We start from the raw sequence: 11,157 nt of genomic DNA, 5'->3' as shown, positions 1-11,157 counted from the left end.
AATGTGACTAGGGTACATTCTACATTGGAATGCCTCTGAAAATAATTTAAATTAGCTTGGGACTCAGATTTAGAGTCTGAGTGAATTGAAGGCCTATCCCAAGTGGCACCCCAAGCTATGTATTGTTCCAAAATGAAAAATGTTAGTCATACTTTTTTAAATGAGCTACGTTGTAATAGATTATAGATTACTAGCATAATGCACGTCAGTGACCAGGTGAATTAGTAAACAAATGCATTTCAGCTCATCAGAGTATCTTCTTATCCACAATGTTGGTCTGGCAGCTGTAAACCTGTCCACTCATATTGGTTAATATGACGTTGCCGAGTCCGCATCAATGCGGTCTTCACCAAACGCCGCAGTAAGGGCGCATAGAGGGCACTCATGAGTGCTCCTTGAGAAATGGGACACCCTCAGCCTTGTGGGGACAGGTAAATCAACACTACAGGACAGCAAGCGCATCAAATGGGACAGGGCTTTAGACAATAGAACGTAATAGCATAATTATTTAATTGGACTGTACTGGGAGCCACTGTAGAAATATAAACATTAAATATACCATCACATTTAACATTTTAAATTAATTTAGCAAAAATTTGGTCATTTTAAAACAAAATAAACTAGTTAGCTGCAATGTACCTGTATCAAAGAAATCACAGGACTAACATTCATTAGAGAAACATTACAAATAAATGTTACTCACTAGATTTCAATCCCACCTGCAGTACTGTGCAAAAATCACAGACCACAATTTTGTCAAAACAGCAGTTATTGATTTTTCAGGAGATATTTCTAAGGGGATCAGATGTAATGGAATCCAGTTGCATAAGTGAGGGGAAAGTCAAAGAGAAACAATTATTAAAAAATAAAAAATATGACTCCAAACAACTGCACAAGACCTGGTAGACCACCAAAACTGCCTGAGAAAGATCTGTCAAACTAACCAAAAACAAACTTAGAAAAAATGTAAAAATGCCTGGATTGTGAGAAGCAGAACATGCAACCAACTTCTAAGACTGAAACGATGGAGCTGTAAAACAAACAAACAAATAAATAAATAAATGCAGATTTCTTTGAAAAAACTCAAAGCAAGTCTCTTTCAGGAAGCAGTAATCAATGTAAAGGGTGGACACACGAACACAGCTTAGTTCGAGAAGCCTCTGTGCCATTTGGCTATTAAGGGGAAGAACACAATTTCACAAGAAAATAAACATTCTTTGGACCCTTTTACACCAACTGAACCTTAACCTTTGGTCAAAAGTACTAACGGCATATTGACTAGTTCAGATGACCTTAGCTGTCGCTTTGGTGGGTAAACTGCTTAGCATAACCAGGTTTCACAGCTGTACGAACATACTGACGAAAAATATGTTCATGTGACGTCAGCAATGCCTCAGAAACCCTGAGGACAGGATGCAGGTGAGTGTTTCTCGGTTACAAATCACTTCCTTTCATAGCGTCCTATTAGGATCATTTTCACTACACAGTTAAGTATGAATACCAGTTAACAGATATAAAGAAAACCTCTTAGAATTGACCGAGTCCTTTAAGCGAAGAATTCTCTAGATAAGAAAACAAAAAACTGAAAGCGATCACAATGAAAGACACTTTGTTATTTAAAATTGTATTTTATTTTTCTGGTAATTGACAGGTTGTGAAACAAGGCCTGAAGAAAATAAATAGGGAATAATGATTGTTCATTAATTGTAATTCTGTAAATAAAAGTTCTAAAAATACTTTGATCCATAGGCACACGTGCCAATGAACCTCTATCTTCATAAATAATTTAAAAAACAGCCTTCATCGAGAAATCAATAAATTAATCAACTGTTTAAAAAAAAGAATAAAAAATTACCTTTTTTGAACCAAGGAGAGTACTATAATAATAATAATAATAATAATAATAATAATAATAACAATAATAATAATAGTAATAATAATAATTGGATTCTTAACTTCAATTTTCAAACCATGATATATACAATGAAATACATTATTTTAAAATGCTTTCCACTCTATTTTCCCCATGAGTTTCCCCTGAAATCATCCTAAACATATCTGAAAATGTAAAATCTAACTACGGCCTTACTGTGATGGACAATATTCATTTTCTTACCCCACCTCCCACCCGTGTCCCCCTCCCTTCCGTGTCCCCCTCCCTTTTATGTTCACTCTTCTGTGATCTTCCTGAACTCTCCGATTTTGCGCTCGTCTTCCGCAATCCATTTCTACTTGATTCAGATCAGTAATTGCAGGCAACTTCTACTGCAACGCTCTTTCCCTAGCTAACGTACCCACTGGTGAGCTTAAATAACTTAAAAACCCAACCAATTCCCCCCACCACACCACTGATATGCCTTTTTATGGCCCAAATAAATTTCTATATACACGTAACTGGCGCTCAATAGACTTCAGTAGTCCAGTGTAAGCACAAGCCAGTTTTATCCCCTTTTGTGTGGACGTGACATTTGTGTTGGTCCCGTTTTACGTACAGTGTTGCCGTGATAGTTCCAGACCTGATGGAGCCTTGAAACCAACCGAAACACCCAAACACACACACACACTTTCAAATAGTGTGCATGAAAAGTGTGGAAAGTCTGTGACATTGCATCGATAGTGTTTTAGTCAGTGTCTAGCTGTACAGAATGCCTACAAAAAGTTCTCGCTCATATACTGTATACTGATGAGGTTGTAACTGTATATCTTTTTCTGTTTTTATACCCAAGCCTTGTGCAGCGGGTTAGGTAAATCTGTTAAATGTATATATTTGTATTCATTTTCTTCGTACAGTATTTGAAACAAGCAGTTGGTCCCGTAATTTTGCAGCTGAGGAAAAAAAAAGGTGTTTTTTTTTTTTTTTTTAATTCTCTCCAAACTTCTTCAGTCCTCTTTGTTAACCTGAGATAGAGAGAGGGGGAGAGAAAGAGAGAGAAAAGGAGAGAAAAATAAAAAGTTTAGGTCATTTGTAATGACTTTTGGTCATGACAAAAGGGGGGCAAGTTAATACATGTGGTGTGTCTGGTGGGGGCATTTTAGCAGTGATCTTACCATACGTCCATGCAATTAAAGTATTAAGCCAGTGAATGGGTGTATGGCCAATAATGTGTGTTCAGGTGTTAGTGGCTGTTTCAAAGTGGGAAAGATTTCTGGCAGGCAAACGAATTTCCAACATGCACCATAGGAATTCTGGGCTGTAATTTATGATTTATTATATTTACGATATCTGCTGAAATCGGTATTGTGTTGACTGAACATAATCATAAACTGAATACAATTATGTAGGAAAGCTATGAAGAAAGTGGTTGTATGTGTGTGTGTTTTTCTTTAAATGAACTTAACCACTACAAAACCCAGAATTCCTACAGAGGAATGCTGTTCTTTGGTCAGCACAATGCGTCACTTATGTCACCATAACAATCACGAACTGTCACCTCAAACCTCACGTGAGAGATTTGAGAGATAGTGGATGAATTTTTTTCCTCATCATTCTCTCTCTCCCTCCCACACACACACACACACACACACACACAAGCACGCAGACTCAGGTACATGGAGTAGTGGCCGATATTCCAGTCCATGGGTTGAGAGAAGATTTTGGAATGTATTAACATAAAAGTTAATTTGAAGAAAAATTAGCAAAATTTGAACACCAAACATGTCTTGGCTGATTAACTACATCTGTGGTGGAAAATTGTGTGAATACAATTTTCATCAAACCACATTAGGCATTACACTTGTCATAACTTTAATACAGATATGCCAGAATAAATAATGCTTAAATAATGCAATGTACAAAAACTGTGCGAAACACAGCCATGGATGTTTCAGCAATCTAAAGAAATGTGAGATGTTAATCTAGTTTGATATCCATGGAGTGAACTTTACAAATACGTGGAAAGAACAGCCAGTCTCTTGGGGTTAGTCTTTAGCCTAGCATGGACCATGCTTCTGTTTCCTTTTGCACTGCCTGCAGCACCACTTTGCTCATTTTTTTCTACTTTTGTACTTAAATTATTTTACATTTGTTTCACCTGTAAAATATGGTCCTTTTTAAAGTGAAGGAATATTTTCAGAATAATAAGCCACATACAAGCATAGGTTCTTTTAAGCATCTGAAACGTTTTTTCTTAAAATTATTGATATAGTAACTTTACAGGAAAGGGCAAAAACATGCTAGATTGTAAGTAAATGTAACTTGGACCATTTCTATTGGCCCATGTGTCATGAGAAAAAGTAAAAGAAACGACCTTGTTGCAACAGCAATAACAAATATAGTTGTATACAGAATTTTGCACACTCCTGGTAAAAATGACATTTTGTTGATCTTCTTAAGTTACAATAAGTTTACACATCCTCTATAGAGACACACTTAAATGTGGCATATTTATGTAAATATTTATTAATATTTATGCATAGTATGACCTATTTGGAAAAAAATAAAACATAAATAGAAAATGTACCATAGGTTTTGCATTTGCCACATTTATGTTATTTTCCCCCTACCCCCCTGTTAAATTTAGCAATTTTGTGGATTAAAATGTGCAGAAGTATGCTCTCTGTAGAGGATGTGGAAACTTATTTTCACTTGGAAAATTAATAAAACGTTACCTGACCACCAGCTTAGAAAATCTGTGCGTGTGTGATCTGACCAGGGGTGCACAAACTTTTGCTTACATATAAATTATATATAAATATTCTATATGCCAACACAGTGGGAGAAATCTGTATTATAAAGTGATTTTTTTGGTCATATCGCCCACTACTACATGCACAGACATCCACGCTCATTCACTGAGGTTCATTCATTCCCTCACTCATTGCACAAAACAGCATACCCACTAGCACAAACTTTCTTGTAATCAAATACAACCACACTGTATCCCCCACGGTCACAGTAACTAAAACACCACCAGACTACGCATGGGAATAGTTGTAAGAAATAGTCATGACCAAACAAAACACAGAGGAGACTGATCAAAAACAAAATCCGCCCAAACACTAGAGCATTTAAATACTAGTGAAGTGCTTAATTGGCTTTGAGTTACTTTTGCATGATTAGCTATTTACACTTATAATACATTAAAGATCTTCAAAAAATAGTAATGTTAGTTATTGATCAGTATTTACAAAACAAAAGAGAAAGTCACAACGCACCAAACACAGTCCATGGTCACCACGGTAACCCGCCATGCACTCTCAGCATGGAGGATAGAAGACAAAAGGGCCAGAAAACAAAACTTGCTAATGGCAACCATCACAGGCAGGAATATCGCCACAGCAACCAACACAGGCCAATCAACTTACAACAAACGCTGTGAGAGGAAGGGGGGAGCTTTATTGGTTGCTAGGCCACCGTAGCCATAGCGACGTGGTCTCCACACGAGTTATGATTGGACGGGGCAGCCTTGGGTGTGGATGAGGTTTTGTTTGTTTGTTTGTTTGTTTGTTTTCAGGAGAATGAACAATGACACAGCACAAAAACAATAAATGAAAAGTAAAAATTAATCAACTGGTTATTGTCTAGCTTCTCTTTCACTTTAAGTAAAGCATTTCTTTAAAGCGTAATTTACATGTATTTAGACAAGAATTACACAATCACTTCAGTCAAAATAGTATTGAAAGAGAGAGAGCCTGTCTTTCTGTTTATGTTACAGAATTAGCAGTGCATTATAGAAAATGAGGGCCAAATTTATTTTAAACATTGTAAGCATATACAACCATATTTCACTCTGTCATTAGGATAAATTACTGACCCTCTCTTTCCTCCCCATCTCATTCTCACCTGGCCATCTCAGTATGGACGGTTGGCATCTTTAGGCCTCTTCAGCTGCACTTTTAGTCTTTTCATGCCAATCTGAAAGCCATTCATGGCCTGTATGGCAGTCTGAGCGCTGGCTGGGTTGTCGAAGCTTACGAAGCCTGCAAAGAAATGAGATAATGCAGACCATGAGACAGTGCACTTAAGATCCTGTAGAATTCTTCTAACCATATCTCACCAAATTAAAACCTTGTAACTGTATTCGTTAACATACACTATATGGCCAAAAGTATGTGGACTCTGCTCCTAACTACTAAGTTCAGGTGTTTCAGCCTCATCCATTGCTAACACTTGTATAAAATCAAGCACAATGAGCTGAAAATGGATTGTTCTGAAAAGGTCAGTGACTTTAAATGTGTAACTGTCATAGGTGCTGAACACCCACTGAACACTTTTAGGATGAACTGGAATGTTGACTGTAAGTCAGATGTTCTCGTGTAACATCTATGTCTGACTTCACAAATGCTTTTTTTTTTTTTTTTTTTTTTTTACTGAATCAGCACAAATTCCCATAGACATAACTCGAAAATCTTATGGAAAGCCAAGGAGGAGGCAAAAGGAGGAAGCAACCCCATACTAATGCCCATAGTTTTGGAATATGCTGTCCAAAAAGCTGGTGTGAAGGTGGTGTGTCCACACACTTCTGGCCATATTGTGTCTATATAAAATTTTGAATTTTTTTCCTCCTCTCAGATTATTTCACAGATACAAAGTTTTGTTAAGACATATGATAACGTTACTCATGAGCATATTTGTTTTACCTTCTAAACTGTTATTCCCTCTAAAAATCTCTTTGACTCACCAAAGCATTTGCTCTGATTGGTGGCACGGTCAACAAAAACCTTGGCTGAGATGACGTTGCCAAAGGGGAGAAACATCTGCAGCATCTCTGAGTCTGTGAACTCCTGAGGCAGGTGATAGATGAAGATATTACAGCCCTCTGGACCTAAGAAAAAAACAGAAGAATGTGAAGAGGTGTTTTAGTAGGGCGGAAAAGAGAAGATATGTTTACATGGTGATCCAGATTCTATTTATAAACTATATAGATGGTTGTTCAGTCAAGAGAATGGAGAAAAGCAGCTTCTTTCTACAGAAGACGAGAGTGAGTAATGAAAACAGGATGTTTGTGGTCCTACAGGCCAGGAACAGGAAGTGGCCACTACCTTCTCGCTGCTGCAGCTGCTGTGGCTGCTGGGGTTGCTGAGCAACCAGGGTGGGCTGATGTGGAAATGGCTGACCGACCAATCCATAAGCAGCAGGATATGTGGCTGTGGGTGGTGAAAAAACGAGTTATGATGTTTTCTTATGACAGCAACAATAAATATTCTACAAAGCAAAAATAAGCATAACAATATTCTCACTGCAAATTCGAATTTAATTTTGTTTATAAATATAAGCCAGGCAAAAATAATACTATTAATATAATGCAGGTTAGAACAACTCTGTATGTCTCACCAGTGTAGTGCTGCATGCCAGTGTACGCCTGCTGAAGAGGATCCAAAGCAGGACTCTGAGCTGTAAGACACAGAAAACAAACCCAAGAAAGAGGAAGAGACAGAATACGAGAGAACAAACAGATGAGAAAGCGAGTTAATAGAAGAAAGAACAAGACAAAAACAATGGAACAGGCTATAGTGCTGTTAAACAGTTGTGTGCACGAGTTTGAACACCCTAGGTTAAATTTTAATGTCTTGTTGATTTTCTAAGTGGTTAACAAGTGGTTTGGGGCAGTCATGGGCTGGAGGTTAGGGATCTGGCCCTGTGACCGGAAGATCACCGGTTTGATCCCCAGGGCCGACAGTCCATTACTGAGGTATCCTTGAGCAAGACACCTAACCCCCAACTGCTCTCCGGGCGCCGTGGATAGGGCTGCCCACCGCTCCGGGCAAGTGTGCTCACTGCCCCCTAGTGTGTGTGTTCACTAGTGTGTATGTGGTGTTTCACTTCACGGATGGGTTAAATGCAGAGGTGGAATTTCCCTGGTTGTGGGATTAAAAAAATTATCACTTAAAATATTCCATAAATTTGCATAGGCCACAATTTATGTGCCACATTATGTGCAACAAATGTTACATTCAGCAAATAAACAGTAATTGAGTATTAAAATGTGCAGAATTGTGTTCTCTGTAGAGAATGTGTTAACTTATTTCCATTTAGAAAATAAACAAAATATGTTATTGACCAGGGGTGCACAAACTTTTGCATTACAGTGAAGGTCTTGTGATGGTTTTCTACTGGACAGTGCGGTAAAGTACTGTATGATTTGAAATCTGTGATCTTGCATTTTGCTGTCATTTCCACTGTCAAGTGTACTACATTATACCAGCCCTGAATTTGGTTATCCTTCTCATTGGGGTACCAAGCATACCATAACATATAGAACTAATAATGGTGCAGATTGTTTAATGGTCAAACGCAAACATAGAAGAATCATCATACATTGTTGATCACAGACTGGCCGGTGGAAATATGAAAATAGAGAGTGGGCATGGCTTCACCTTGATAAGGGTGGACTCCATTGGTGTACAGTGTTTCAGAGGCTGATTGCCCACTGGGTGGGGCAGGCACAGGTGGGTAACTGTTGACTGCGATTGGTGGAGGCAGAGTAGGCACAGGTGTGGCAGCAATGGCTGGAGGGGTGCTTGTACCTTTAGAAGAAGTAAAAGAAATAAGTACTGAAAAAAATGCTTCACATTCAGGAGTTTTACACATCAATGTAGTGACTACCTCAAAGGAGAAAAATATATTCAGAATTTACAAGAATTGATGTGTGCTGTACTGTAGCTTTGGCAAAAAGGGGTTCATTTTAAAAGAGCATCCGTCACAGGGAAGTGCATTTTGGAGTAATGAAAAGGGCATGGTCACCTGAGGAGGGGGTGATTGATGCAATGGGTGTGGCTATGATGCTGCTGGGGTTGAGAGCAGCCAGCTGCTGCATCTGCACCGCTGCAACTGTTGCCACAGGAGACAGGTAAGCGGACTGAGCCACCAATGCCTGCTGCTGAACAAGCTAGAGGGAAAACACCAAAAGAGAAGAAATTTACTGTACTATAGGTGCTTAGTACATTCCTACCATAGTACGTTACATCAAGTACTCATGTACTCAAGTACTACATGTACGTATGCCGTTGTAAGAGGTTAGAATTAATTAGTGACTAAGATGTACTTAGGACCCACAGGCATTTTTACCTGTTAATGTGATATACTATCAAGTATTGCCTGTATGCAGATGTAAAGTGTTAAATTACAGTATGCTGTACAGCTTAGTGCAGCCTGTGTGTAGACACTCTGCACAAACTTTTGCATTACAGTGTAGGCCTTATGGTGGATTTTTCACTGACCATGCGGTACAGCACAGTACAATTACAATTGCATTTTGTTGCCATTTCTACTGCCAAGTAAACCGTATTATACCAGTCCCGAATTTGATAATCCTTCCTGCTGGGGTACCAAGCATATAGAGCCGTAACATATGGAACTAATAATACACGCTGCAATAACACAAGTAATAGTACACACTCACTGGCTATGTGTAAGCGTATATTAGTACTCTCTGTTATAAGGTTCTGGTACGAAGTATCTCTCAGTTAGGACTCTGTTTTTAAGTATATTAGGTAAAAGTTAGTACTCACCGCCTGTGTGTAAGCATTGTAGGCCCCCAGGTGGAGGCTCATGGGGCTGATGACGCCCAGCTGAGAAGCGACCTGCTGCATGCGTCTGATGCCTCTCTCCTTCTCTGTGTCTGCAAACTTCACCACCAGGCTGGAGGAGGCCCCCTGAGTGAAGGGGAGAGAATGAGAGAGGGTGAGAGAGGGAGAGAAGTCTTCAGCTTCAAAGCACTGAATAGTAGACTGTTGAGAGTGGAAGTGTTGTGTAGAGATGAAATATGGCAGAGGTGATGAAGGCACAAAGCATTCATTCTGTTAGCATGTGTCCGGCTGAGTGTTATTCTAACAGTGCACTGCTGTCACAGTATGCGGGTAGGTGTGACTGTAGAAGGCATGTACTAAGCAGGAATGTCTAAACAATGAATCCTCAAGGAAATCTGAAGTTGCTTGTGTGTATGTAAGTGTGTGTAATGAAAAGAGAGTGAGACAGACTGTAGGCAGTGTAAGAGGTTAACTATAATACCAACCGAGAGAGAGAGAAAAAGAGAGAGAGAGAGTGCGAGAGCGAGAGAGAGAGAGAGAGAGAGTGCGAGAGCGAGAGCGAGAGAGACAAAAACAAAAGACAGACTGACCGGTAGAGTGCGGCTGCCGTGTAGAGCGCTGATGGCTGCTTGAGCTTCTGCATTGCTCTGATATTTCACAAACGCACAACCTGCAAGACAAAGCAGTCCGTTTCAATTATACAACACACAGCAGCCTCAAATACAACACACAACGGCACACAGAGTCTTTACATACAACACACAGCAGCACAGAGAGATCCTGAGCGACACTTTCAGCCCTCTTGGCTTCTCTCTCCATGTTGTTCTATTTTCTGTACAGTTAAACAATTAAAAGCACATGCTACGTTAAAATGACAGTCTTGACAGAGAAGCATAAGCAGGGTGTTGTGGGGCAAAATAGTCCACAAAAAAAATTTATATAAGCTAAACATTGTCTATTTATGGCCACTGATGCTAAAGCCCATCATACTGACCTAAATGTGACTCTTTTTATTCTTGGTCTTGTTGCCCTCCAGGCATTTTCTAGCCATTTGAGCTGAAGCATTACATGCATTGCATGAAATGCTGCTTAAAACGCAACTGAAAAAAACACTAAAAATACATGTTTTAAAAATATTTTTGTAATGTATTTTTGGATTTTTTTAATCCAAAGAATTATTGCAGTACTAAAGCCATTTGAGCCAGCAAGTCTGATATAAAGTGCCTCAGTTGAGGCAAAGGCCTTTAGTTCCTACTACAGAATGCTCTCCCACACTAATGAATTATACAAGGACAGGGTGGTTTTCTCATCTCTGTCTCACTAGGAAATCACAAAGGTCCATCAACCCACAGTGCCTGTACACTTCTACATGATCCGTCATCCAAGAAGCCCAAAAGCAGATTCAAACAATCTTCCAACATGCCATCAAATTAGAGCCACACCTTTCTTATGACCTACATACATCAACATACTGAAACAAGAGTCTGTTAATGATTTAGCACACTGAGCACATCATCCGCTCCAGACACAGTCACACAGAGAACAGCACGCATAATTACCCTCCACAAACATATCAATCAAACTAATGCAGCCAGTGCACAAAGCCCATGTGAAATAAGCAGCAAGCCAAAAACACGAGACTTTAACAATCGGAAATTAGGGGTGCACGGCGATATCGGAGTCATATCA

At 39.2% G+C, this 11,157-nt stretch overlaps 1 protein-coding gene across 4 annotated transcripts in view; it reads right to left on the bottom strand.

Moving 5' to 3' along the window:
- Positions 1-1,608: 1,608 nt before the first annotated feature.
- The window catches only part of celf3a (cugbp, Elav-like family member 3a), a 37,937-nt gene continuing 28,388 nt past the window's right edge, over positions 1,609-11,157 (bottom strand). For 3 of the 4 annotated variants that reach the window (XM_037544266.1, XM_017715351.2, XM_037544293.1), the window contains exons 6-14: positions 10,059-10,138; positions 9,451-9,594; positions 8,684-8,828; positions 8,317-8,466; positions 7,274-7,333; positions 6,982-7,086; positions 6,621-6,764; positions 5,783-5,919; positions 1,609-2,898 (exon numbers count right to left, since the gene is read on the bottom strand). In XM_037544266.1, coding sequence (XP_037400163.1) covers positions 5,792-5,919; positions 6,621-6,764; positions 6,982-7,086; positions 7,274-7,333; positions 8,317-8,466; positions 8,684-8,828; positions 9,451-9,594; positions 10,059-10,138 — 956 coding nt within the window. In that variant the 3' untranslated portion in view covers positions 1,609-2,898; positions 5,783-5,791. Of the gene's footprint in view, positions 2,899-5,304; positions 5,405-5,782; positions 5,920-6,620; positions 6,765-6,981; positions 7,087-7,273; positions 7,334-8,316; positions 8,467-8,683; positions 8,829-9,450; positions 9,595-10,058; positions 10,139-11,157 lie in introns of all 4 variants that reach the window. The other variant, XR_005131335.1, reaches the window with a different exon arrangement.

The sequence above is a fragment of the Pygocentrus nattereri genome, chromosome 1 (assembly GCF_015220715.1).
Source record: "Pygocentrus nattereri isolate fPygNat1 chromosome 1, fPygNat1.pri, whole genome shotgun sequence".
Classification (NCBI taxonomy): domain Eukaryota; kingdom Metazoa; phylum Chordata; class Actinopteri; order Characiformes; family Serrasalmidae; genus Pygocentrus; species Pygocentrus nattereri.
This window is presented reverse-complemented; position numbering and strand designations above follow the sequence as displayed.